The 22,905-nt window shown below is 36.2% G+C and overlaps 1 protein-coding gene across 3 annotated transcripts in view; it reads left to right on the top strand.

The window, feature by feature from the left end:
- The window catches only part of AMPH (amphiphysin), an 87,809-nt gene extending 67,100 nt beyond the window's left edge, over positions 1-20,709 (top strand). Inside the window, exons 10-22 of one of the 3 annotated variants that reach the window (XM_053466124.1) lie at positions 301-442; positions 2,106-2,234; positions 2,427-2,540; positions 4,469-4,492; positions 5,225-5,248; positions 9,100-9,132; positions 10,052-10,114; positions 12,579-12,698; positions 15,348-15,404; positions 16,952-17,065; positions 18,111-18,341; positions 18,485-18,586; positions 20,412-20,709. In XM_053466124.1, the coding sequence (XP_053322099.1) occupies positions 301-442; positions 2,106-2,234; positions 2,427-2,540; positions 4,469-4,492; positions 5,225-5,248; positions 9,100-9,132; positions 10,052-10,114; positions 12,579-12,698; positions 15,348-15,404; positions 16,952-17,065; positions 18,111-18,341; positions 18,485-18,586; positions 20,412-20,519 (1,261 nt within the window). In that variant the 3' untranslated portion in view covers positions 20,520-20,709. Of the gene's footprint in view, positions 1-300; positions 443-2,105; positions 2,235-2,426; positions 2,541-4,468; positions 4,493-5,224; positions 5,249-9,099; positions 9,133-9,798; positions 9,862-10,051; positions 10,115-12,578; positions 12,699-15,347; positions 15,409-16,951; positions 17,066-18,110; positions 18,342-18,484; positions 18,587-20,411 lie in introns of all 3 variants that reach the window. The other 2 variants (XM_053466123.1, XM_053466122.1) reach the window with 2 other exon arrangements.
- Positions 20,710-22,905: the final 2,196 nt, after the last annotated feature.

Here is a 22,905-nt window from a genome sequence, read left to right as displayed (position 1 = left end):
TATATATGATGACCAATTCTTCAAAAACAAAAGACCATAAATATAAGTAGAAAATGTGTGGGTTCAATTCCATTGTTTTTATATTTGTTTTATATTTTTATTCTTGTGCTACACATAATTTTGTATGTTTTTCAAATTCAAAACATTTATGGTTGCTTTATGATATAATTGTAGTCTATTTTCAAGTTAAAGCCCTACATAAAAAAAAATAAACTTTTGAGCTGTGTAAATGTAGCTTTACCCCAGCAAGCAAGTCCCTAGTTATTATGCACCAATGCACTTTGTCTTGTATTCTTTTAGTGATTCAGGTCCACTCCGCATTGCAAAGACGCCATCGCCTCCTGAAGATCTCCCACAAATACCTAGCCCGTTAGCCAGTCCCAACCACACACTAGCACCGGTGTCATCACCTGGACCAGCAAGGCCAAAATCACCATCGCAGGTATGTACAAAAATACAAACTGAGGTTACAGATTCCATCGGCTCTGCTGAGTTTAACATGACGTAATACAGCATTAAAAACATCATTCTAGTATTGTTCGATGTTCAAACCCTTCCCAGAAACTATCCTTAAATAATGTAAAATTTTGTCTCAAGCATGATTTTTGCTACAAACTCTTAAATGTCATGTTACACAAAAATCGACACTCATAGATCATTGCCCTGGAAACTGAAAAGTTTTCTTGAAAGTGGCTGTTTTTTTCAGCCTTACACCTGAGCAAAGACTAGCAGAGAATTAGTTTTAAGTATGTTTCTATTGCAGTTTATTTTATTCCAATGTTGGGCGCATATAGATTTTGTTAAGATTTCTGCATTCAGTATTATAGTGTATTTCTTTAATTTTACATTTTTACATTTTAACAATAAGGGGATTTTGTATACCAATTTAGGATCTACAATATTGGAAATTTAACAACCCCAGACCAGGTTGCTGTCAATAGCTTCAATTTATTTATTAGTTTAAACATATCCTTTTGATCCTTGCAAAGCATAGCAATGTCCAAAGCTCAAGCTTTCCAAATTATGCGTAAACCTTTTAACTGGTATAGACATAAAAGCAGACAGTAAAGGTAGATCATACGACTACAGGCATTACTGAGCCAGAAGAGAAAAAATTACTCTGAAACACAAGGATTTTAAATTCCTTCACCCCTTAATGACAAAGCCTGTACATGTACAAGCTCAAAATGCATTGTTTTAGGGACCGGCCATTGTCCTTAAGGGGTTAATATAAATATACAATTACACAAACAATACATTTGAGGCAAACTTCCCTATGGTCTATATACAGTATATCAAGACACTACCTTTAGCACATCAGATGACATTTTAGTGTTTTGCCCACAACGTGTTCTCATAAATGTGTCATGTGTGGTTGGCACCAATATTGTCTTTACAGAAATCTGGGAATGTAGAGACATTTAGCCCATCCAACTTGCCCATTTTTCCTCCTGTATAAAAACATCTCAACTGATTTGACCATTGGTAATGGCTTATTCAGGATTTGAATGTTAACCCCTTAAGGACAATGGGCGGTCCCTAAACCTATTGAAAACAATGCATTTTGAGCTCACACATGTACAGGCTTTGTCATTAAGGGGTTAATATGTTTTCGTTTATTTGATACTATACTGGAAGGAGATATCCATTGCTTAAAAAATGAGCAGTCTTATGGTACACATATGGACAAATCAATATTTTTTTATTGTGGACTAGGTAGATCAAAAGGGTGCTGTCACGCTGTTTTAACCGTGTAATGTCTTGTAATTTTATCAGGAAAAGGCCAACAACCGGATTTGTGACCCGCTTTAGATTAATCCCTTATATGCACTTACCCATAAAAGTTGTGCGTGTCCCTGTATGGACACTTCGCTTATCCCCAATTAGGTATTAACAAAGGGTTCTCACACAGCCCTCTTCTTAGAAGTGAGGACCAGCAAAAAGATGTCCCCTACATTTAAAAGTTCACCCTGTCCCTTCACTTTTACTGATATAGAAATACAGTCTGTATGATGTAATAGTCACAAGTTCACTGTCAAGAATGTACGTGTTCATAGGCTTTTCTAAGACAGCAACATATGTGTTATGTGTTTTTCTATTCCCAGCTGAGGAAAGGACCTCCTGTACCTCCTCTACCCAAACTCACTCCATCTAAAGAGTTACAGCAAGAGAACATCATTAGCTTCTTTGAAGACAATTTTGTCCCTGAGATCAGTGTGACAACTCCGTCACAGGTGAGGTATAAAAGAGCATGAATTAATTGGATTTCCGACTACAGACATTTTGAAACTTACCACAGTAATTGGAAAATCCATTGACTGACAGTTCCATTTGCTTGCAACTGTACTGCATATTACACTTCTTTTACATACAAGTTTTGGCTCCACCGTTTTTTTTGTTATTCTTATTTATTTGTTTGCTCACAGAATGAAGCTACGGAACAAAAGAAAGAAGAATCGTTATTAGATTTAGATTTTGATCCTTTTAAACCAGAATCAGCATCGGCAGGAATATCACAATCTCATTCTCCAATGTCCCAGGTATGCATTGTACATTACATTTATACATATTACCAAAAATAAAGTACCTCCCTAATGACTAACCCGCAAAAAAAGTAAATATCCCATTTAAGAGAGAAAAGAACACTGATATACATTGCCATTTAACACCCTTCATTACCCTATAGACGCACAGGTAGGTCCACAAAAGATGTGGCACGTGTCTATTGGCAGTCTGGACTCCCCCTGTCAGCATTAGACAGCATTGCTACTGATCGATTGTGCGTAACGACGCTCTGTGCAAGCACTGGTACACTGTTACATAAGGAATGCCTAATCTCATTCCCTTCTGGTAGGTGTCACTGCTGACACCGGAGGACAAAAGGGTCTGTCTAGATCTTGCTAGAATCTCTGATTGCTCACCTGCTGTCTGATTGCACACATTGCGATCAGCAATGTAAGGCTATGGAGCACTGCTTGCTGATAACAATGTGACAAATGCAGGGGCGCATCTCCCGCTTTCTACAAAGGGAACAAGTTAAAAAAGAAGAGTCTTTTTTAATGAAATATAACGAAAAATGATCTAAAATAAATAAAAAATACAGTGAGATTAAATTAAAGCCCTATTTTGTCTAATGTATAATTTGTATGGCTACATCAAACAGAAAAGGGGAGCCTTGATAAAACTGACATATGGTAAAAATAGGGTACTAAAAAACCTTGGTATGGAAAGGAATGGAATTAGATAGCTAGCATTCACATACACTTTAAAGTGACATTATAAAAACCTTTGAAATAATGACATTTTCGTTAACAATGACATCTACATGACATCAGCTGAGCAGACTAGGTGCACCTGTCATATATATTTCATACTATACTAGAAATAGAACTGGTTCAAATTTATAAATGTAATGTCTAGCCAGAGTGCCACCAAAATCTTTATCGTTTTAAGTTTGCTAGCTAATAGCTGTAATTTACTTTTTAGAAACCTGGCATTATATATAATTAGTGATATTTGGAACACGGAGCTTGGGTAACCTTTCGTACTCTGCATGGTTATCTATAATCATGCAATCTTTTAAAATGTATTTGTCAGAAATGGCTCTGCATGCGAAACGCAATGAGATGGGAAAAACGTTATAATCACATGAAATAAAAAAATAGAATGACAGGTGAGGGCTAACTTGTTAAAACTATTGTCCCCTGGGCTGCCCCAAATAGGAATATATTGGACAATGTGGAAGCTTTATCTGTTGCTTTGAGTAGAATGTCATGTTTAGCTAAAGTAACTAGAACTTTCATTAGTAAAATGCATCTTGGCCTCTATCCTGTATGAGTTCCTGGGCATTTGACTGCATCCACAGGAATCACTGAAGGAATTACAAAGAGTTCCCAATGGATTTTTCCAGACCCTTCTGGGATCTCTAATGACCCACCACAACTAGATCACCATAGGTACTGCAATGAGCAACGCAGGGCTATAGAGCTTTTCTTGCTAATCACTGTGGCCAGCTGCAATAGCGATCAAAGTGAGTAGAAGGAGCGAAAATCCTGGAAAATAATATTTTCAATTACTGGTAATTAAAAAAAAAAAAAATACAATCAAGTAAAAATAATAATAATTATACAGACCCCAAGTGATCTAACCATTGGGTTCTGTCTACTTATCCCTGAGGTGCACCCTCCCTATTAGAAAAATCAAATAAAACCATTTGCTGTTTCAAAACCCATATTTTTTTTAAAAATAACAAAACAACAATGTAGTATGTAAAAAAGCATGTTGCTCTTTTAGAAAAACCTATGCATATGGGGTATTACAAGAGAGATGTTGCTGAACATAAATCAGGGTTGTTTTCAGAAGTAAAATTGCCAAAAAAATTTAGTACTCATTAACTAATGTACTATACCTATACAAATGTTGTCAAAATAACATTTTTCATAAGCATATATTTTCTGTTCATTTACAGACACTGCCATGGGACCTCTGGACGGTAAGTTTACCAAATCAGAGTAAAATTGGTGGATAAGTGGTTTGATATATCCATAATACTTGCTACCTAATTTGAATATATTATTAGCTGGTAATGTAATTGTATCATTGCAACAAAAAAAATACACAAGTCTTCAAGACCATGCTCATTTTAATTATTTGGTTAAAATAAAATTATATAGAACCAAAACTGGCAGTTTTTTGTTTTTTACGGGAACAGCTAATCTTGCTCTGCATAAAACGTATTTCAGAGTGATGGGTTTCAAATCATCTCACTAATTTAAATACCCTTCATGAAGAGCTATCTAAATTATTCTTGGTTGGCCCTTAATAATATAAATTGAGATGAACCTCTATTTGTCCTGCCAACTCCCTCTTTACTGAATAAATCCCCCCCCAAAAAATAACTTCTTTAATTGTACATTATCAGACACGATAGATGATTTTTGTAGGTTATGCTTTTTACAGAAGGCCATTTCAAAACTATCTGATGAATTATAAAACTCTTTTAATCCGTTTTCAATTCTGTAATATGTTCCTTGGATAATTATGTGATTGTTAAGTTGATTGCTTTTATCTTTGTGCACAAGGCATCATAAGCTACTGCCTAGGGCATCCGGTCATAAATACTTACTGGAATGGTGGGGTACCTATTTTGGGGTGGGGTACCTATTTTGGTACAGTGTTTAAAACCTGGCTTAGTGATGGATGCTACTTTTTCTTTCCTTTATAGACAAATAATGAATTAGTGCAGCCAGTAAGTATAATTTCACATTTTCACTATATACAGTATATATATACATATATATATACTTTTATGTTTTACTCATTTCTTTTATTATATCATTTCATCATCATATAATTTCCATAATTTTTCTTATCTTCTTTTTTTCCTTTACCTCTCTGTCTTCATAAAGCCTGACACATCAAAAAGTATGTCATTGTGTAACTTGATCATTTCTGGGAGCCCACATTATGGGTCCGGAGAAGATTTAAAGAAATCTGAAAGCGATATAGGTTCAGATAACTGGGGGCTTGAAAGTAGCGCAGTCACAGATAGGCAGGAGGAGATTTCTGACACTATGTACCCAGAAGACTCTCATAATTTAATTTATAAAGAACAGGAAGATTATTTTAGTGACAATGACAACTACATAAGTGAACAATACGCAAAAGAATCTCTTGAGGAGAAGGGCAATGAGCAGCCAGCAGAAGAAAAATCTAGTCAAGACATTGTAATCGTGAGTGATGATAGTTTAATTGAGGAAGTTCTCATGGAAGAAGAGGACTTGGGAAAGCAATGTACGACAACAAGAGGCTTTGAGGTATGTGTCAGTGAGGAGAGAACTGGCACAAATATCAGAGAAGAAAATGAAGAGATTCAACAAAATAATCCTGAAGACACCAAGATACATGAAGCAGACCATAATGAAATCTCAGTAGAGGAAGTAATTGAAGACATGGAAAACACAGAGGTAGAACTTTCAATAAACCATGAATGTATCTTGGGGCAAACAAAATATAAAATGCATGCGGATGACACTGTTAACTTAAGATTTCAGAAGGTTAAAGATTCCAACCTAGATGACTTCAAAGGAGTATGTGCTCAAGAGGAAATACCTTTAAAGTCACCAGGTTTGGAATATAGTTCAGATACAATCTCAATCAGTGGTTACACAGAGAATATTTTAAATGAGAAAGGTGATCATGAGATTGTTTTGGGGACATTGGCTGAACAAGTCACGCATTTGAAAGGGCCAAATGAAATGGAGACTGATAGTGAGGAGTTGACACATACTGACATATTACAAAACAACACAGTCATTTTTCTAAAAGATGAAATAGTCAGGTCCGAAGAGATTAAGTTGGAGGACATCAGTTACAAACTTCTAGAAACTAGCATCCGTAATATTGATGAAACCATGCAAAAGGGTCTAGAAAATGTTGCAATTGTGCTAGAATCAAACGATGCAAACAGAAATGACGTATCTCTTGAAAATACCAAAATTAATCCAAAATGCCAGGAACAAGAAGAATCACCTAACTCTGACCATATTTTGTCAATTAGTGAGTTAGAAAAATATTGGGATGTAGATGAAGATCAGATATGGCCTCCTAATTGGGATCCAACCTGTACAACTGAATCCCTAGCAGAGTATAATCCTGAATTTACGATCTGTGACCAAATGTCATGGGAACTGAATGATATTTGGCATTCCCATGTAAAGGACATTGTAGGCTTTAAACATTCATTAGTTAATACTGACAATGATAAAGAAGGCGCACCCACACAAGTAAAGTTGCCCATGAGTGAGAATTCTGCTGGCGCAATCAGTGAAGTTTCTAGCACCCAAGCACTTTACACCATGGGGACTTCCAGAAACCATTACAGTGAAAGCTCTTCTAGCCATAAAGACAATGAGGCCAACAGCTCAGATTTATCAGAAGATGAAATTGCTAACCGGCGATATGGATTGTTATACCAGGATACACAGCCTGAAAAGGAAGAGGTACCTGTGTTCCTAAGTGTGTAGTTTAGTCTAGATAGAACACAATCCCTATATTAGATTTGATCCTATGCTTTTCTCCCTGACCATTTCTGATGCCTTTTCCTGCCTCTTGCGTTCAACGCTATGTCCATGCAGAAAAAATAGAACTACCAAGTCTTTGTTTTCTTTAAAAAGTTTTCATGTTTAATGAGTATATAAAGACATATAATATAATATAATTAAACTACCAATTGTAATCTTTATTAGTGCCTTATAGTTATATGGCATTTAAATGGAAGCTTAATAAAATTTTTGCTTAAGGGAAATAAAAAAAATGAAATTACACCAATTATAGCATAAATCTGTGTCACATCATATTTTATTGGAGGGTTTAGTACAACTGAGACTCGTTTCATCTCTTTTTAATAATCATTGTGCCTTCACTTCTGGAAACACTATATTTATCTGTTGTCTCATTACCAGCATATCACTTGTTCAATTGAGCATGTATATTGTTTTTTTATTTTTTTCTAATTGTATTAGAGCTAATTACAAAGCCTGTTAAATGTAAAGGGAATACTTTTCTCAGCTCATGTGGCTGTCTGAAATTTTTCATGGTCTCATCTTAAGACATGCAAACTGGAGCGAGCATTTGTTATAGTTATTGGAGTGAAAAAAAAGAGAAACCTTTGTCCTCCCATGGCTGCCTCTGCTGAAACCAGGAATTACTTATTACATGTGCTGGGTAGCACCACCATTTATGTCAAATACATGTATGGGAGCAAAAATGGGAGCCTATGTGTGATTGGCAGATGGTACTCCCCTGATTTCAATGGGAACTGAGCTCCTGTTGACTAGGAGTTGTACTGAGCATCTGCAAGAAACATACTAATGTATGCCCCATACCTTCAGTAGATGCAACCGGGGCAGGAGTTAAATGAGGCAAAAGTCTAATTTTCCAAAGTCAATAGCAAGAGAATGCTTAGAACAATTTGCATGCAGTGTAGTGCACTAGAGAGCAATAAGCACTTACCGTATTTGCTCGATTATAAGACGACCCCGATTATAAGACGACCCCCCAAAATCAAAATATTAATTTAGGAAAAAAACAAAAAGCCTGAATATAAGACGACCCTATAGGAAAAAAAGTTTTACCAGTAAATATTAATTCATGTAAATATATTTTTTAAATTTCCTTTTATTTGCCAACCTGCCCCCCCCAGTTATGCCACTCTGCCCCCAGAAATGCTTTATACCCCCCTATTTGCCACTCTGCCCCATGATATGCCTTATACCCCTATATGCCACTCTGGCATATAGGGGGTTAAAAGGCATATCATGGGGCTGAGTGGCATATAGGGGGTTAAAATGCATTTCTGGAGGTATATATGCATATCATGGGGCTGAGTGGCATATAGGGGGTTAAAATGCATTTCTGGAGGTTCCATTGCTGGAACCTGGGGATGATAGTAGTGGGATTACAGCCTCCCTATGCCATGCTACAACCCCCACCCCCCTTACACATCCATGCTATCACACACAAACACACATTCACAAACATTTAAATACTCATTCATTCCATTAATCACACATACTTCACACATTAATCACACATACTTACCCAAAAACCCTCCCCCACCCCCTTACCTGAACTGCAGATCTCTCACTCGAAGACTTCTGCAGGGGACCGGCTGTACCAGCAACTTCTCTGGCCCCGCCCCCAGAGGAGGGAGGGGGAGATAGAGTTCTGTGAGGAAGCTACAAGCTTCCTGTCCTCCTGCTTCTAACGGAAGAGACGCTGCTCGCGACCGGTAAGCAGCATGGCCCCAGCCATTTTTTGGGGTCTGATTAGAAGACGACCCCGATTATAAGACGAGGGGTATTTTTCAGAGCATTTGCTCTGGAAAAAACCTCGTCTTATAATCGAGCAAATACGGTACTATAAATTGTAAGAAATGTTAATTGAAATGTTTCACATGTATGCCAAAAACTACAATATGGAAGCGTTCTCAGTTTACTCATATACAATTTTCATCTTTCTTGCTTCCTTGTAGGTTATTTTAGACATTTGATACCAGGCTTTAAATATGTTAATTTTATGTTGCTTACTTTCATTTAGGTATCAAGTAGTGCACTTAATGGATTGACACAGGTAAGGAGCTTTTTCAAAATAATTTTCAAAACAGACAGGGACATAGCTAAAAACCACAGGGCTCCAGTGTGAAATTTGCAGGCAATATGTCCCGCAGTGGAAGCTTTGTTCACAGTTTATCAGGTGACACTTTTGCCTCCAAACAGTCTGTCTATGCAATTTTTGCCCCCAAACAGCTTGTCAGTGCCATCTTTACCACCAAACAGCTTGTCAGTGCCCCCAAACAGCCTGTTTATTCCATCTTTACCACCAAGTAGCCTGCCTGTGATATCTTTGCCCCCAAACCCTTACACTTCCATGCTAACACTTACACATTCATGTTAACACACACACACTTATACATATATTCAAATTATAAAATAAACTTTCTACATAATCTCCCCTGTACCCTCCCACTCACTAGCTCACTTCCTCCCTTCCGCACCTCCTTATCTCACCTGCAGCTTTCTCTCTGCCACTGGCACACTGTGAGGGAAGCCTCGCTTTTAATGCGCAATGTGATCCCACTGCATTCCTGCCTTCCCTGTGGCGGTACATAATTGTTAACAAAGGGCTGGTCCGACGTTTCAAGATCATGTCACTAGTCTTTCGATATAAGTGGTATTTAATTAAGAACTGTGGTCATTAGAATTTCTTCTAAGTCTGTGTTGTTTTCCTTTTTTAAAGCCTGATGCATCACAATCCTTGTTCACAATGTCTACAGATCAAACAGCAGCTGATACTGGAACGGTGGGTTTTAAAGATGGTGCCTGATGCTTGGCTGTTAGCAAAATAACAATAATCAAATGGTATAAAGCCAGCACTCACGGTCTTCAATAGTGCTTAGATTTTATTGCAAGACACTAAAATATCGACGTTTCAGTCCAACTTGTGGACCTCAGGACTTCATCTAAGTCTGTGTTGTCTTCATTTTTTAAAGCCTGATGCATCACAGTCCTTGTTGACAATGTCTACAGATCAAACAGCAGCTGATACTGGAACGGTGGGTTATCTGCTTATTTAAAAATACCCCTCAAAACAAAAACAACATATATATATATATATATATATATATTAAAATAATGTAGTAATCCAGTTTTTCTCTTCTTCAATATTTTGCACTTGTGTCCATGTTAATTAAAATATGCTATTCTTTGTGTATTGGTGAAATGGTGGAACAAAATTTGATGTAATAAGACCGTTATATTAATGTATGGGTGCAGCCCACAGCCTAGGGGATGGCAGTAACATGCTGTGTGGTGGCCATTTCATTAAGTGCCTGTATCGGTCCCATTCACATTCCTTTATTAGCCTCCTCACACTTTGCAATGAAGGCTCTTTTGTGGTGGTCTTGTGGTCTGTCACAGATCTGTCCCATGCCCCCAGACTGCTGCAGATGAAGCCTAAGCCTTAATACAACTATGTTTGCTGTCCTGACGACCATCATCAGAAGTTATCTCCACACCAATTACATTAACAAAGAAAAAGCAGTGTAAGTAAGCTAAGGCAAAAATACACACACACACACACACATACGATTATGTTCGTTAAGACCCTTTTACACAAGGTTTTCATTACACAAGACTAGTGCTCTACTATACTGTATTTAGTCCAATCAATATGCCGGCAGTGCATAGTCAGCAGTGGCACTCACCACACCATGATAAACGTCTAATCACACACAGAGTGTAAGTGTGTCCAAGACTTGTGCATTCGGATTAGTACAAATTGCAAATTTACAGAATCTTGGTAAATTCAGTGATTTGTACGAAGCTCCGAAAACGGGGCCAGACCTCCACATTCAATTACACGCTCTCATACTCACTTTCTCACACTCTCATTCTTGTTCACTCTCTCTTTCACGCTCTCTAAATGTTTCTCTACCTTCTCTGCCGACCGCTTCGGCTTCTGACGACTTCCGTTTCCGCATCGTCTCCCTTCTCTTCTCTCTTCAATCTTAATCTTCAATCCTTAATCTTCCTTCTTCGTCCGCATCTACATGGACATAACCTTGCAAAAAAGAAAGAAGATTAAGGATATATGATTGAAGATAGAAGAGAGAACAGAATGGAGAAGATAGAAGAGGTAGAAGAAGATGCGGAAGCAGAAGTGGTCGGCGGAAGTAGAAATGGTCGGCAGAGAAGGTAGGAAAACATTTAGAGAGTGTGAGAGAGTGAATGTGGCCACTGAGCAATGAATTTTGTTCCCGAATTAAAAATGTCCCCGAATTCTCGGGCAGGGAACAAAAAACATTGCCCTAAATGAATGAGCCAAAAAGGAAGAAGTTTTTGGCCCATTTGCACATGTCTATCATATAAATACTAAACATAGTCTTTGGCAGTACAGTGATAGGTCCACCACATACCTGAAAAAAGCTCTTTAAAGATCCTCATAAGCCTACCTTTGAACTCTGTGGAGTCTCTGGAAGAAGCCCTTCCTCTATGTCCGTGTGGAGGGGTGGTGTTTGGGCACAACCACTCCTGCCCATATTCCCTCTCACTCCCTAATTTACCTGGAGCTGAATCGCCGCTAAACATGACTAGCCCTGACATGTTTTCCAACCTTAAAATTAAGTCTGGACCTGCTTTTATGGACAGAGAGGTAATTCATGGACCACAAGGACTTTATGCAATTGACAGCCTATAATTGTTGTTAATCATGTCCAAATGTCATTTCACAGGCAATCCATTAACTAGTCGTGCATTGTGGTCATCTTCCTAAGTAACTATCCACCAGGATTTCTTCTGTTGTTTCTTCTTTATTGTAGATGTACTAGTTGTTGTTTTTTAAAGTTTTATAAAGTATTTTGAGATAAAGAGTTCATGATCAGCAACAATTAAGGAATATATATTAATGGAAGGTGTTCATATTGACAATTTAAGAAAGGGGACATGAAAAGTTAGCTTTCCAACCGATCTAACTCAGATGTTAATGGGATTCAGATGGAAAGTGCTTGGCTAAAAACAGGACCACAAACTCTTGTTTCAGAATTATTTAAAGTAACACAAACATCTGAGCTAGTGATGTTTAAAGGGATAGTAAACCTTGATAGTAAACCTTGTAAAAAAACATATTTTAAAAAACAGAGTTAATGCACCCATTCTAATTTGCAACTTTGAAAAAGAAGCCTAATCTAGCGTATAAGGTCTATAGCGTACCTTTTTGATTCAGTTTTCATAAAAATATTTTCTAGACCCAATCTAATGAATGAATAGTGCTATATGTGCAGTAGTTTGGAAAGAGAAGAAAAAGCTTATTTTTCAGACATGATCTATAAAGTAACCTTTGGTACAATACATGTAAAATATCATAAACTGCTGATCAAAATATTATTAAATACCTAGATTATAAATAAATGGCTACTACATTTGTTTAGTTACTATCCCTTTAAACATACATACATGTGCCTAATGCTAAAATGACTAGGATTTATGTTCAGTAAATAATTTTTATTGTGGAAAAATAAGGTGGAGTCAGATGTAGCTGCCCCCGAGGAAACCAAGACTGATGAAGCGCAGTCAATTTCTGAAGTTCCTGTCGAGGATACTAACATTGCAGAACCAAATGAGTTGGTAGAGAAGACTATGGTGAGTTCAAACAACCACCAGCTCATAATCCCCGCTGTCATTTCATCAAAATAAATCTTTATAATATATTTTATTTACTCATAAAAATCAACAATCCACATCCCCATGACCACATACAATATTGTATGCATTTTCTGGATGCTTTGATTATTACATTATGTAGGTAGGGTCATGTAACATCTAGTATTATATGTCTTAATAGTGTGCCTATTGTTCTTTAGTATTTATTCTATAGTTTTATTGAATTGTAGATTACTGCTGCACTTGTAGAATAGAATGCTGTGTGTTTCTAGTAATGTTCATCAGTACAGGTCTTTTTTTCAAACCAAGACTATAAACTACACAGGCAAACTGCTACATTTAAACTGTCTCTTTCTGAAAATAAATCATATTTACTAAGGTAACTCGAGAGATATCTTACTGTACACTCAAGTGCCCTGTACTCAACATAATTTCCACCTTATAAACTCTTTAGATGTTTAAAGGATAACAGTTTAATATATCAAATAGGTGGATTGTTCACTACTTTGTGGATCATTAAGGTGTATACTTTATTTTTTTTAATTCATCATAACATTTTTTGAGTTAGGTTGCCAATTTAATAAACAAATAACTCTCAACCATCCTATGGCACCTAGTACCAAACATATGACAACTAGATTTTAATACATTAACCGTGTGGAATTCTTCTCCTTGCTCCATCAGAGTCATTCATCTTGATTCAGTGGCAAGACTAAACCATTATTGGTGTTAATGGCAGTTCACAAACTAGCCCCTGATTGCAGTTGTAGATTGTAGACTTAAAGTGCTAAAAAGAACAACTACTTTGCAGTCTGTAGAAAACTTCCACCATGTGATTCAAGCGATACAACTTAAATAGATATAGCTTTATATGGGGAAAAAGACAGATATACCGGTAATACTCAACAGTCTCCAGGACACACTCTTAAGTACTCTTAGTTCAGATCCATAGCACATACATTTTTGTATGTAATATTTTTAAAAAAAATCTATTTAGTAGCTGAAAAAGGCTTACAACTTAACACAGTGATAAATAAACATCAGCAAAATTCAACAAACATAAGTACTCACAAAATGGGCTGCACCATATTAGCTGTAATGAGCCTCTTTTGTGGCAATGATGTGTGCTTAATTACATTAATTAAGGGGTTTATTTTCATCTTATTACATGTGCAGCAGGATACTTTGATTCAGTGCAGGCTGGGTTGTGATTACGCAAGACCCATGCTAAACAAGGTTGTGAATCCGAGCAGTTAGTGATCATTTTTTGCCCTTTGGTGCTAGTATTTTAATTATTTACCGGTGAGCATGATTTTAGAATGCAAAGTCTAGCTTTTAGACAGGCCATTGAATTGAGACCATAGTCCCTAGACTAAAAATATATCAGTCTAGCATATGAGGGACAGTAAGCCAACAATTAATCTTGAAAAGCCATGCACTACAAACTGTTCCAGTCTCACTTCAATCATCCCTATGTCTACTCCCTATTATACCCAAGCTCGTCCCAGTATTTCCATCCTAATTAGGTGGTTTCAATATGCCAAGTTTACAAGTAGAATAGGTGAGCGTTAATTTTTCTGAATTACAAAAATCTAACGTTGTATATTTTTTATTTCTATTAATAACTGTTGTATTTGATACGCAACTACACACTCATCAATCTCATAACTTAGAAACGTCCCATTCATTGATACTAACAATTATATTTTTAATTATGCTTAGAGACAGGAATAACTGAAAATATCTTGTAAATTTAGGCTATTGTTCCATTTTCATAATTGCTATTCTAAAATATATATTGTCTAATGCTGCCACCTAGTGTAAAACACTTTTGCAATACATTATATATAAAATATAGTACATGAATTACTAGTACCAGTTATTGGAAATACTTCATAATACAATATATAGAAGGTTGTAGGATGCAAACTGTAATTTATATTTAAAGCTATCAGGAAATAAACTGAAAAATATATATGTTGGGAGGATACAATACATACAATGAGTTAGTTATACATCCCACATACTGCAGGGCAGCATTTTATCTGGGCTGGTCAGCAATATGTAAAACATATATGAGTCCTGGAAAACATGGCTGATGTGGTCACCCTATAGCGGAGCAGTGGTTAAATCCTACTCATTCTCTACCTTGTTTGCACCTAGTGTAACCAGGACAATAACATGGGCACCAGTATAAATATAAAAGGGTCACCAGTCTACAGCACCAAAAAGTGTTCCTCAAATGTCTTGATCACTGGGCTCCTGGTATAACTGGTACTCAGATGTTAGACCTTGTCTCATATCTTGTGTTTTATTGTTTTGTTTATTTTTAAAGATAATAATAACAGGATTTTTAAATATTCATGATTATGTAGACCCTGCCAATTAGTCTGACATCAAGCTGTAGTGCAAAGTATTGTGTTTAAATTGGTTTTGAATTGGCACACTAGCTGTTAACCTCTCACTCATTCAAAAAAACCCAATGTTTGTAAAAATGTTTTACTCATTTTCATACCATCCATTTTTGTCAAACTTTCTTAAAAAATCATTGAACCACTCCATTTTTAGTACTCATTATTAATCGTCATATCTGACATATATAAAATACATTGTTGTATTCTTGTAAAGGAAACGGTGGAGGCAGAGGAAATCAAGACCACTGATGAATCTAAGGAGGTAACCGAGGTAGGTGTTTACTCATGGGACGCTTTAAATGTAAATAAGAAATAAATAATACTGTTTGTGGTTGACTGTTTTTTTTCCCAGACACCATATATTGTTTTCATGTATTATTTCAAATAAAACTTCTACCATGAACATTTTGACATTTAAGTTTAAATGTTGAATTTTTATTTTGACATTTACGTTTGAATGTTGAAATGTCAGTTAATATTTAAGGGCTTGTGCAATTCAGTGTATACATCTAAAAAGCAACTCAAAGGGAAATGTAACACACTATTTATAGCATAAGCAACTATTAGTATATTGTTAGTAATATTGTGTAAGTACAGCCTTTATGTGTGTAGTATACTATACTACACTCAATTGATTATTGAATTTCTGTCCAAATGTATTGTCAGAAAAGAAAATTGACAGAGATCATGTGTCCCTTAAGGTGCTTCTACAGAAGAACTGTCTCCAACCTCTCTCAATGTAGTTAAACCAGAGGCCTAGCAGAACTCAGTGGTAGATTTTACAGTGCTTGTCCTGTAAACATACCTGGGAACTCCGGTAAAAGCACCGGAAACATGGTCCTGACACACCCCACTCCCCACCCATTTCCCTTTTACATAGAGGTGCTTCCCACAATGTCAGCAGTAACACCCAGACGTTGGTGGGAACGCTCAATGACATCAGCAGGAACGCCCCCAATGTCAATGGGACCGCCCAACAGTGTCTGTGGGAAAGCCCACGACGTTAGTGGGACCGCCTACTGACATCAGTGGGCAGTCCTGCCCACGTCCTGCAAGGGTAGGCTCCTGGTATGCCCTTCATGGTGTACCAGCAAATAAATATGGGTGTACAAGCAAATCAATATTCTTTTTGTGATGTAATTTTTTAACTAATACATTTGTGTCATATTCCAAGGAAATACATTGAAAGACATACTGCTTTTAATATAAATACAAGAGTCATTCACTTAAACATTTGAAAAAAAGCTATGCGTGAACATAACCACAATCTTGACGTGTCTTAGAAAAGCTATTTTCACCTCGATGTGTGGCACATATAAATATATGAATAGATATGTCTATGTATAAATTGTTGGTGCTATATAATTAAAAGATAATAATAATAATAATAATAATGCCAATGTGTCTATCTTATCTAACAAAGTAAAAAAAATATTGTGTTTGCTTTGCTAAAAAAAATATTAATTTACTCTCAATCTGACTATTTTTCAGATCAGAGTGAGCTGATTAAAAACATAATAAAATTAAAAACATAATATAAGAAATAACAAACATGATTGCCAGACATATGGTGATATTGTTTTTTTTTTTTTATTACTAACCGATTCTTTTCTTGTTGTGCTTTTTTATTTTGAATTAAGTCTGTTGAGTGTATTTTAGAATCTACTGATTCATAGATTACGGTCATGAAAGCGACCGTGATCACACGAAAGTGATTTTCTACTTGCAAATTTCCTCATGAAAAAATATTCACTGTACCAGTTTTCTAAAAATGTGACTCTTGAAATCTGTAGTGCATCAGTGTTTCTGTATTTTTAGAAAGAACCTCAGGGTCAAGATGAAAACATTGCTGAAACCTCTCAAGTTGTCGAAGAAGTAAACAGCTCAGAAACGGATAACTCTACAGAGGTGGCACCAACTCAGAAGAGTGATGTAAGCTGACCTTGGACCATTACTGGAGATAATATAAACTAGCACAAACTATTAAAAACCTAGTCATTGGGTTATGATTATTTTATATATTGGGTACTATGATGTTTGAAATGTGAAATAAATGTCCATATGAGTAAGTGGGCTGTGCATGGATCCAATGGACCCGCCTTACCACATCTACTTGGTATTGGCTTAATCTTGGCACAATCTTCTCATGGCAACTGTTGTAAAGTGTTGGCGTTTTGTCCAATGCTACTGTGGTTATTTGATAATATTTAATATATGAATATTTATATTATATTATGCTATTGATTACCTTTAACTATTGAGTGTAAAGTCACAAATTGATATACGTAAGTATATGCTGTTACCAAACTCATTGATTAAATGGAAATAACAAAAAAACACCAGGACATGCATGCGTAACATGTGATGCAATTACCACTTCTTTGTGGAGTCCACGTAGACTCAAAGAGAGAAAGTGGATGTTAGAGGATTAGCAGGACTTTATGAACACAATAAGTCCCTCTTCTTTTGCCCGATAACCCATCTTCCAGTGACCCTCACAGAGACCAAGGTGATAGAAAGGGGAAAGGACAATCCACTGGGGTGGGAATGGAAGGTGACCGAGAACCTCAACTGGTTCAACTCAAATTTGCCATGTGCTTTGTAGAGAAGAAACTCCATTATTGCCCAAGGCCAGATTTGCCTCCCTGGGTGTAGAAAGGTTGTGTCCTTTGGATGTCTACATGGGAACGCTTGACCATTTCACTTCATTGGCATACAGTTTATCCTTCCGACTGGCTATACTGATTGTAAAGCACTACGGAATTTCCTGGCGCTGTCGGAATAAATGTAAACTCATTAAAGTCATCAAAACTATGAAACATAAGACATACACATATTACATGAAGATACAGTATTTAGTTACAGCAGTAGATGTATATTAAAAAAAGTTAACATAATCTGTTTTAATAATACTGTGAAAAAAAATTATCTGATTTGTATGCTAATTACTCAATTTTTTTTTTTTTTTTGAATGAAGGAAATTCCATGTATCCCATCAGTGGTGATAGAGCCAGCATCTAACCACGAAGAGGAGGATGATTATGATTACAGTGCTACCTCCCATGTTGGAAATGTTGCAGATACAATCGAAAATGATGCAGTTACAGATCCCCCTTTGGATGAAACTCAAGCCACTACCACAGAAGTACCCGTAGCCGAAGCTGAGGATGCAGCGATCCAGGACACAAAAGCGAGCTTTCTTTATAAGGTTTGGGTTACTTTAAATTGGTTTTAGGTACTAATATATACTGGTATGTAATATACCAGTAAACGATTACCCAGATAAAATATGAATTATTTAAATGTTGTTTTCAGTTATGAGCTCTAAGTCTTGTTTGTCCATGTTTGCAGGTTGAGGTACTGCATGATTTTGAAGCAGCAAATGATGACGAGCTCAATTTAAAGAGAGGGGACATTGTTCTTGTTACAAGCTCTACAACAACTGCTGATCTGGTAAAGTATAAGCCCTTGGTAGAGGCATATTTGTTTTTTTAAAAAGAACATCATTAAGTGATAATTTGGCCCACAGTATGAATTAGAGCCTTTTCAGCTTAATTTGTAAAAATTAGTTTTTTACTAAGCCACTGCATTTGAATAAAAAAAATATTCTAGCGTCATAGCTAACCTTGTGGGGATTTTTTCCCGTTTACTTGCTGTTTTTTTTTTAAATTTAACACAGCATACATTTATTCCAGGCATTGGTAGATATTTTCTTAAATGTGTGTAAAAACGACACCCGTTTATAGCAGCAAAATGGTAATTTGTATTCACAACTTGCCCATATCTATAAGGCTAGGTTTCCACTTGGGTTTTTTTTTTGCTATAAACGCCCATAATAACGCCAGTTCAGCCACACAGCGTTTTTTTTGTGAAAAAACGCTGCGGCCAGATGTTAGCTGATCTTCAAAAGGAAATCGCACAATGCCATGTCCACTTGGCGTTTTTCGGTTTGGCGTTTTTTCAGTCCTCTTTGGCGTTTTTCTGCTTTTTTGGGCTCTGTGGCAGTTTTTCAAAATCGCAGCATGTTGACACTCTGGCGTTTTTTGCAAGGAAATCTTGGCGTTTTTCTCCAATAGAAGTCAATGGGAGAGAAAAAACGCCATGAAAAAGCCATGTGGGTTTATTGCCTTGGCGTTTTTTATGGCGTTTTTTTCCGCAGTTACAATGCAGAGGATGGACCCAGTATCTGTGCGTCCTACGAGAAATAGGCTGGAAACAAACAGTTTCACACAAAACAACGTTCATACTGAATTTTACACCATTTGGAACAAACATGCCATTGCAAACAAACATACACGACGCATCAACTGGATCCTGCGTGCCAAAAGCAACAGCAAACAATTTGCACCATCATTTGGGGCCAATCTTCCTAGAGGAGCAGATATTCAGAATAAAGCATGCCTTACAAACCACAGAAAAGAGACAAAAGGGTCCGCCGGGGCGTGTTTAAGTAGAACTCTACCAAGGAAATGACATCAGGAGGGGGCAGATATTTGCTATTTATCCTAATCCCTTTTAGCTGGGTGAAAATTCCAACGTGTAAAGGCTGGAAAAACTGCCTAAGGTCAAAAAAGCAATTTCCACAGAAAGGCTAAAACGCCAGAAAAAACTCCAGAAAAAAACGCCAAAACGCAGGAAAATGCAGTGGCAGTTTTCTTGGCGTTTTTCCTGGTGTTTTACATCAACAAAATAACGCAGGACAAAAACCCAAGTGGAAACCTAGCCTAAGTTATAAAAACTAAAACTGAGAAGTGTTATTAATAAATCTCAGATGTTCCCAATAAGGATTATATAACACTGATTCGAAGAGTATGCATTGATTACACAATTAAATATGAACACAAAAAATAGAATTTCAGAGGTTCACTAGCTGCTAGTAATTAGATTAGAATAATAATAGAGGAGTTAGGGTTGCTTAATATTTCACCTCTACTAATTGCTAGACACAATGACAAATAAATATATTTTAATCACTTTATGTGGGAGTATAGAACCTGATAAAATAGCTGGAACAGCACCTATTTCTGCTGCCCAGTAAGATGGAACTACTTCCTGTGAGGTTGACTAGGCATTCTGAAGGTTGATTTGTCCTCCATGACCTTACGGCCAGGAATGCCATCAGATATTTTAGAGCCCAGTACATGCTTAATGCCTTGGCCCCTTATTTTAGGCTCAGAGTAGCTTCTTTAAACCTTGTTAATGTACAAAATTGGCATAGAAAATGTTAATGAGTATACCAAGCCACGTTGTACATGAGCATTGGTCTTTGTCTTCACAGGAGGCTGGTTGGCTGGCCGGGATTCGAGAATCGGATTGGCTTCAGCACAAAGATGTGAATGCCTACAAGGGATTGTTTCCAGAAAACTTTACTAAGAAAATAGAGTAATTGTTTGGTTTTTTTTAAGGCAGGAAAGTGCTGCCAGATGGCAAGTGATTCGGGTTAATTAACCTTATGTGAACACAGAAATATTGTAAGCTACATTGTCAACTGTTACAGACTGGCTCTAGCACAGATAAGGCCTGGTGAATATTATCAAAACAAGCATGAATGCTTAAGTAAACTATATCCTACTCAAGTCTAAATGGAAAAAACTTTAACCCCTTAAGGACAATGGGCGGGCCCTAAACCCATTGAAAACAATGCATTTTGAGCCTGTACATGTACGGGCTTTGTCATTAAGGGGTTAAGATCTTGTTTGTTTACCTGTATGCTGCCACGAGTTGTTTGTGCTTTTTGAAAAAGTAAGTCGGAACGTTTCTTATTGAAACATCAGTTCCAGTTATGAGAACCTTTTTTTAAATTAATTTATGAACCATTTTCTTTATCCAATTAGGAGAGCAAATGGAGGGTGTACCATGGTTAACATTAATCAATTATCTTTCTGCATTCCATCCAAAAAAGTAGAAATACAGTTTTAGGATATTGGAAGGGGTCAGCAAAAAGTATTTACAGAATTTTTTTTTACAGATTTTTATTTTCATTGCACAGTGTTGCTGACAGCGTTTGTGTTTTTCAGTTCACATTTCTCATAATGTTTAACAAGTAAACTGTGCTGTTTATTTAAAACAAAGCATTGCTTTTGATGTTTGAAATGGATTGGAGCAGATTTAGTAATATGTACAGATCATTAAAAATAAAAAAGTGTTTTGTTTTTTTTGGGCAGCTTTATCTTCCACCATAAATGATATCGGATATGCAATGAAATCTCATTTCTGCAGAAGGTAATTAACATATACAGTTAAACTGATGAGATTATAAAGGTGACATGACAAGATATTTTTTATGCTCAATTCTTCATGTTTCTGGCACTTTTTGGTGGCATGTTCACATTAACACAATGTATTGTAAGTATCTTGTGATTAAAGTGGGACTGAGACTTCTCCTTTTTTGCAGCATTAAAATCTTAACTTCTGTGCCCTGTCCATGCTGTGTTAAGTTACTGCACTGCAGAAAAGTGTATTCTTAATATTTTAGTAGAACGAGCAAGAGTCTGAACAAAACATATACAGTTTTATATATCAAAACTGAAGAACTGCTGCAATTTGTATGTCATTTACAGACATATCTAATATAATATGTATCATGTATGTCCTTTATTGTAGTTTCTTGAGTATGTAGTACCATTTGAAAAGTGCTTTGCTTTTTTTCTGTTTTTGGCATCATGATGTATAGTTTTTGTGCTAAAATAAAGGCACAGCTACCTTCTCTTGCCAAAACACTCTACATGTGTTCGTAAAATAATGTGAAAGTTTCATTATAGTTATGACAAACAGTGAAAACAAAGTAAACTGCAAAGCTGACAGTCCTTTTTGGCATATAAAATATTGGCATACTTTATCCATCGGAAGAGCGTATATTTTGACGATACATACACTATTCAAATTATTTGAAATATATGATATATGCTACATAAAAATATCAGTCTGTATCTATTATGTTGTGTCATCCCTAATAAATTTTTTGCTGATTTATGGTGTGTGATTATTCTTTTTTTTTTTTTTTTTTTTTTTTTAAATTTCAACATGCCTACACCAAAGAAAAAGTTATACTGTTTACATCCATAAAACAGTGGTATGCAGTGATAAAGCAAAATGTGCTGAATTCTAAACCTAAACTTATTTGGTTGCACTTTACCAGAAGCTATTTGCCAAAACGTGAAGAAGGAAAAACCTGCACCTGCAAATGGTGCTATTCAGAAACATTTTTAGTTATTTTACTTACAAAAGCACCATTAAGCGGAGCCCCAGACACCCCTAATGGTTTTTTTAGACTCTAAAATATATTTTTTTATGCATCAGTGTAATACTTAAATTGGCCACTTGGTGGTGTACTATTTCACTTTTGTACTCTTACGTTAAACAACATTTGAAATTAAAAAAAAAAATCTAGATTTTGCAAACGTTATGTAATAGGTAAGCTATTAAACTTACAATTACAATTTGAAGCAAAGATAAGTATACCAAGTATACATTATAATATACCGGTACTATTACAAATAGGCTTTATTTTTGTTGAATAAATCATGACACACTGTAATATGTCATGTGTTGTTGTTCCTCTCAGGTTGTATGTAGCTATTACACCTGCTGAGGGCCAGATGATTGTTATTATGTCCTGATATGTAAAACCATAGAATTCTAAGAAGCTGTACTTTCATTTTCATATGACTGTAGATATACTAAAATTTGTTAATTTCCAAAGATAGGATAGGTATCTCTTTTAATGAATAGACCATGCTTCACTTCAGGTTCCTTAGGTGATGGAAAACCCT

The sequence above is a fragment of the Spea bombifrons genome, chromosome 5 (genome assembly GCF_027358695.1).
Source record: "Spea bombifrons isolate aSpeBom1 chromosome 5, aSpeBom1.2.pri, whole genome shotgun sequence".
Taxonomy (NCBI): Eukaryota; Metazoa; Chordata; class Amphibia; order Anura; family Pelobatidae; genus Spea; species Spea bombifrons.
The sequence above is the reverse complement of the archived record's forward strand: the minus strand, read 5'-3'. Positions and strand labels throughout refer to the sequence as shown.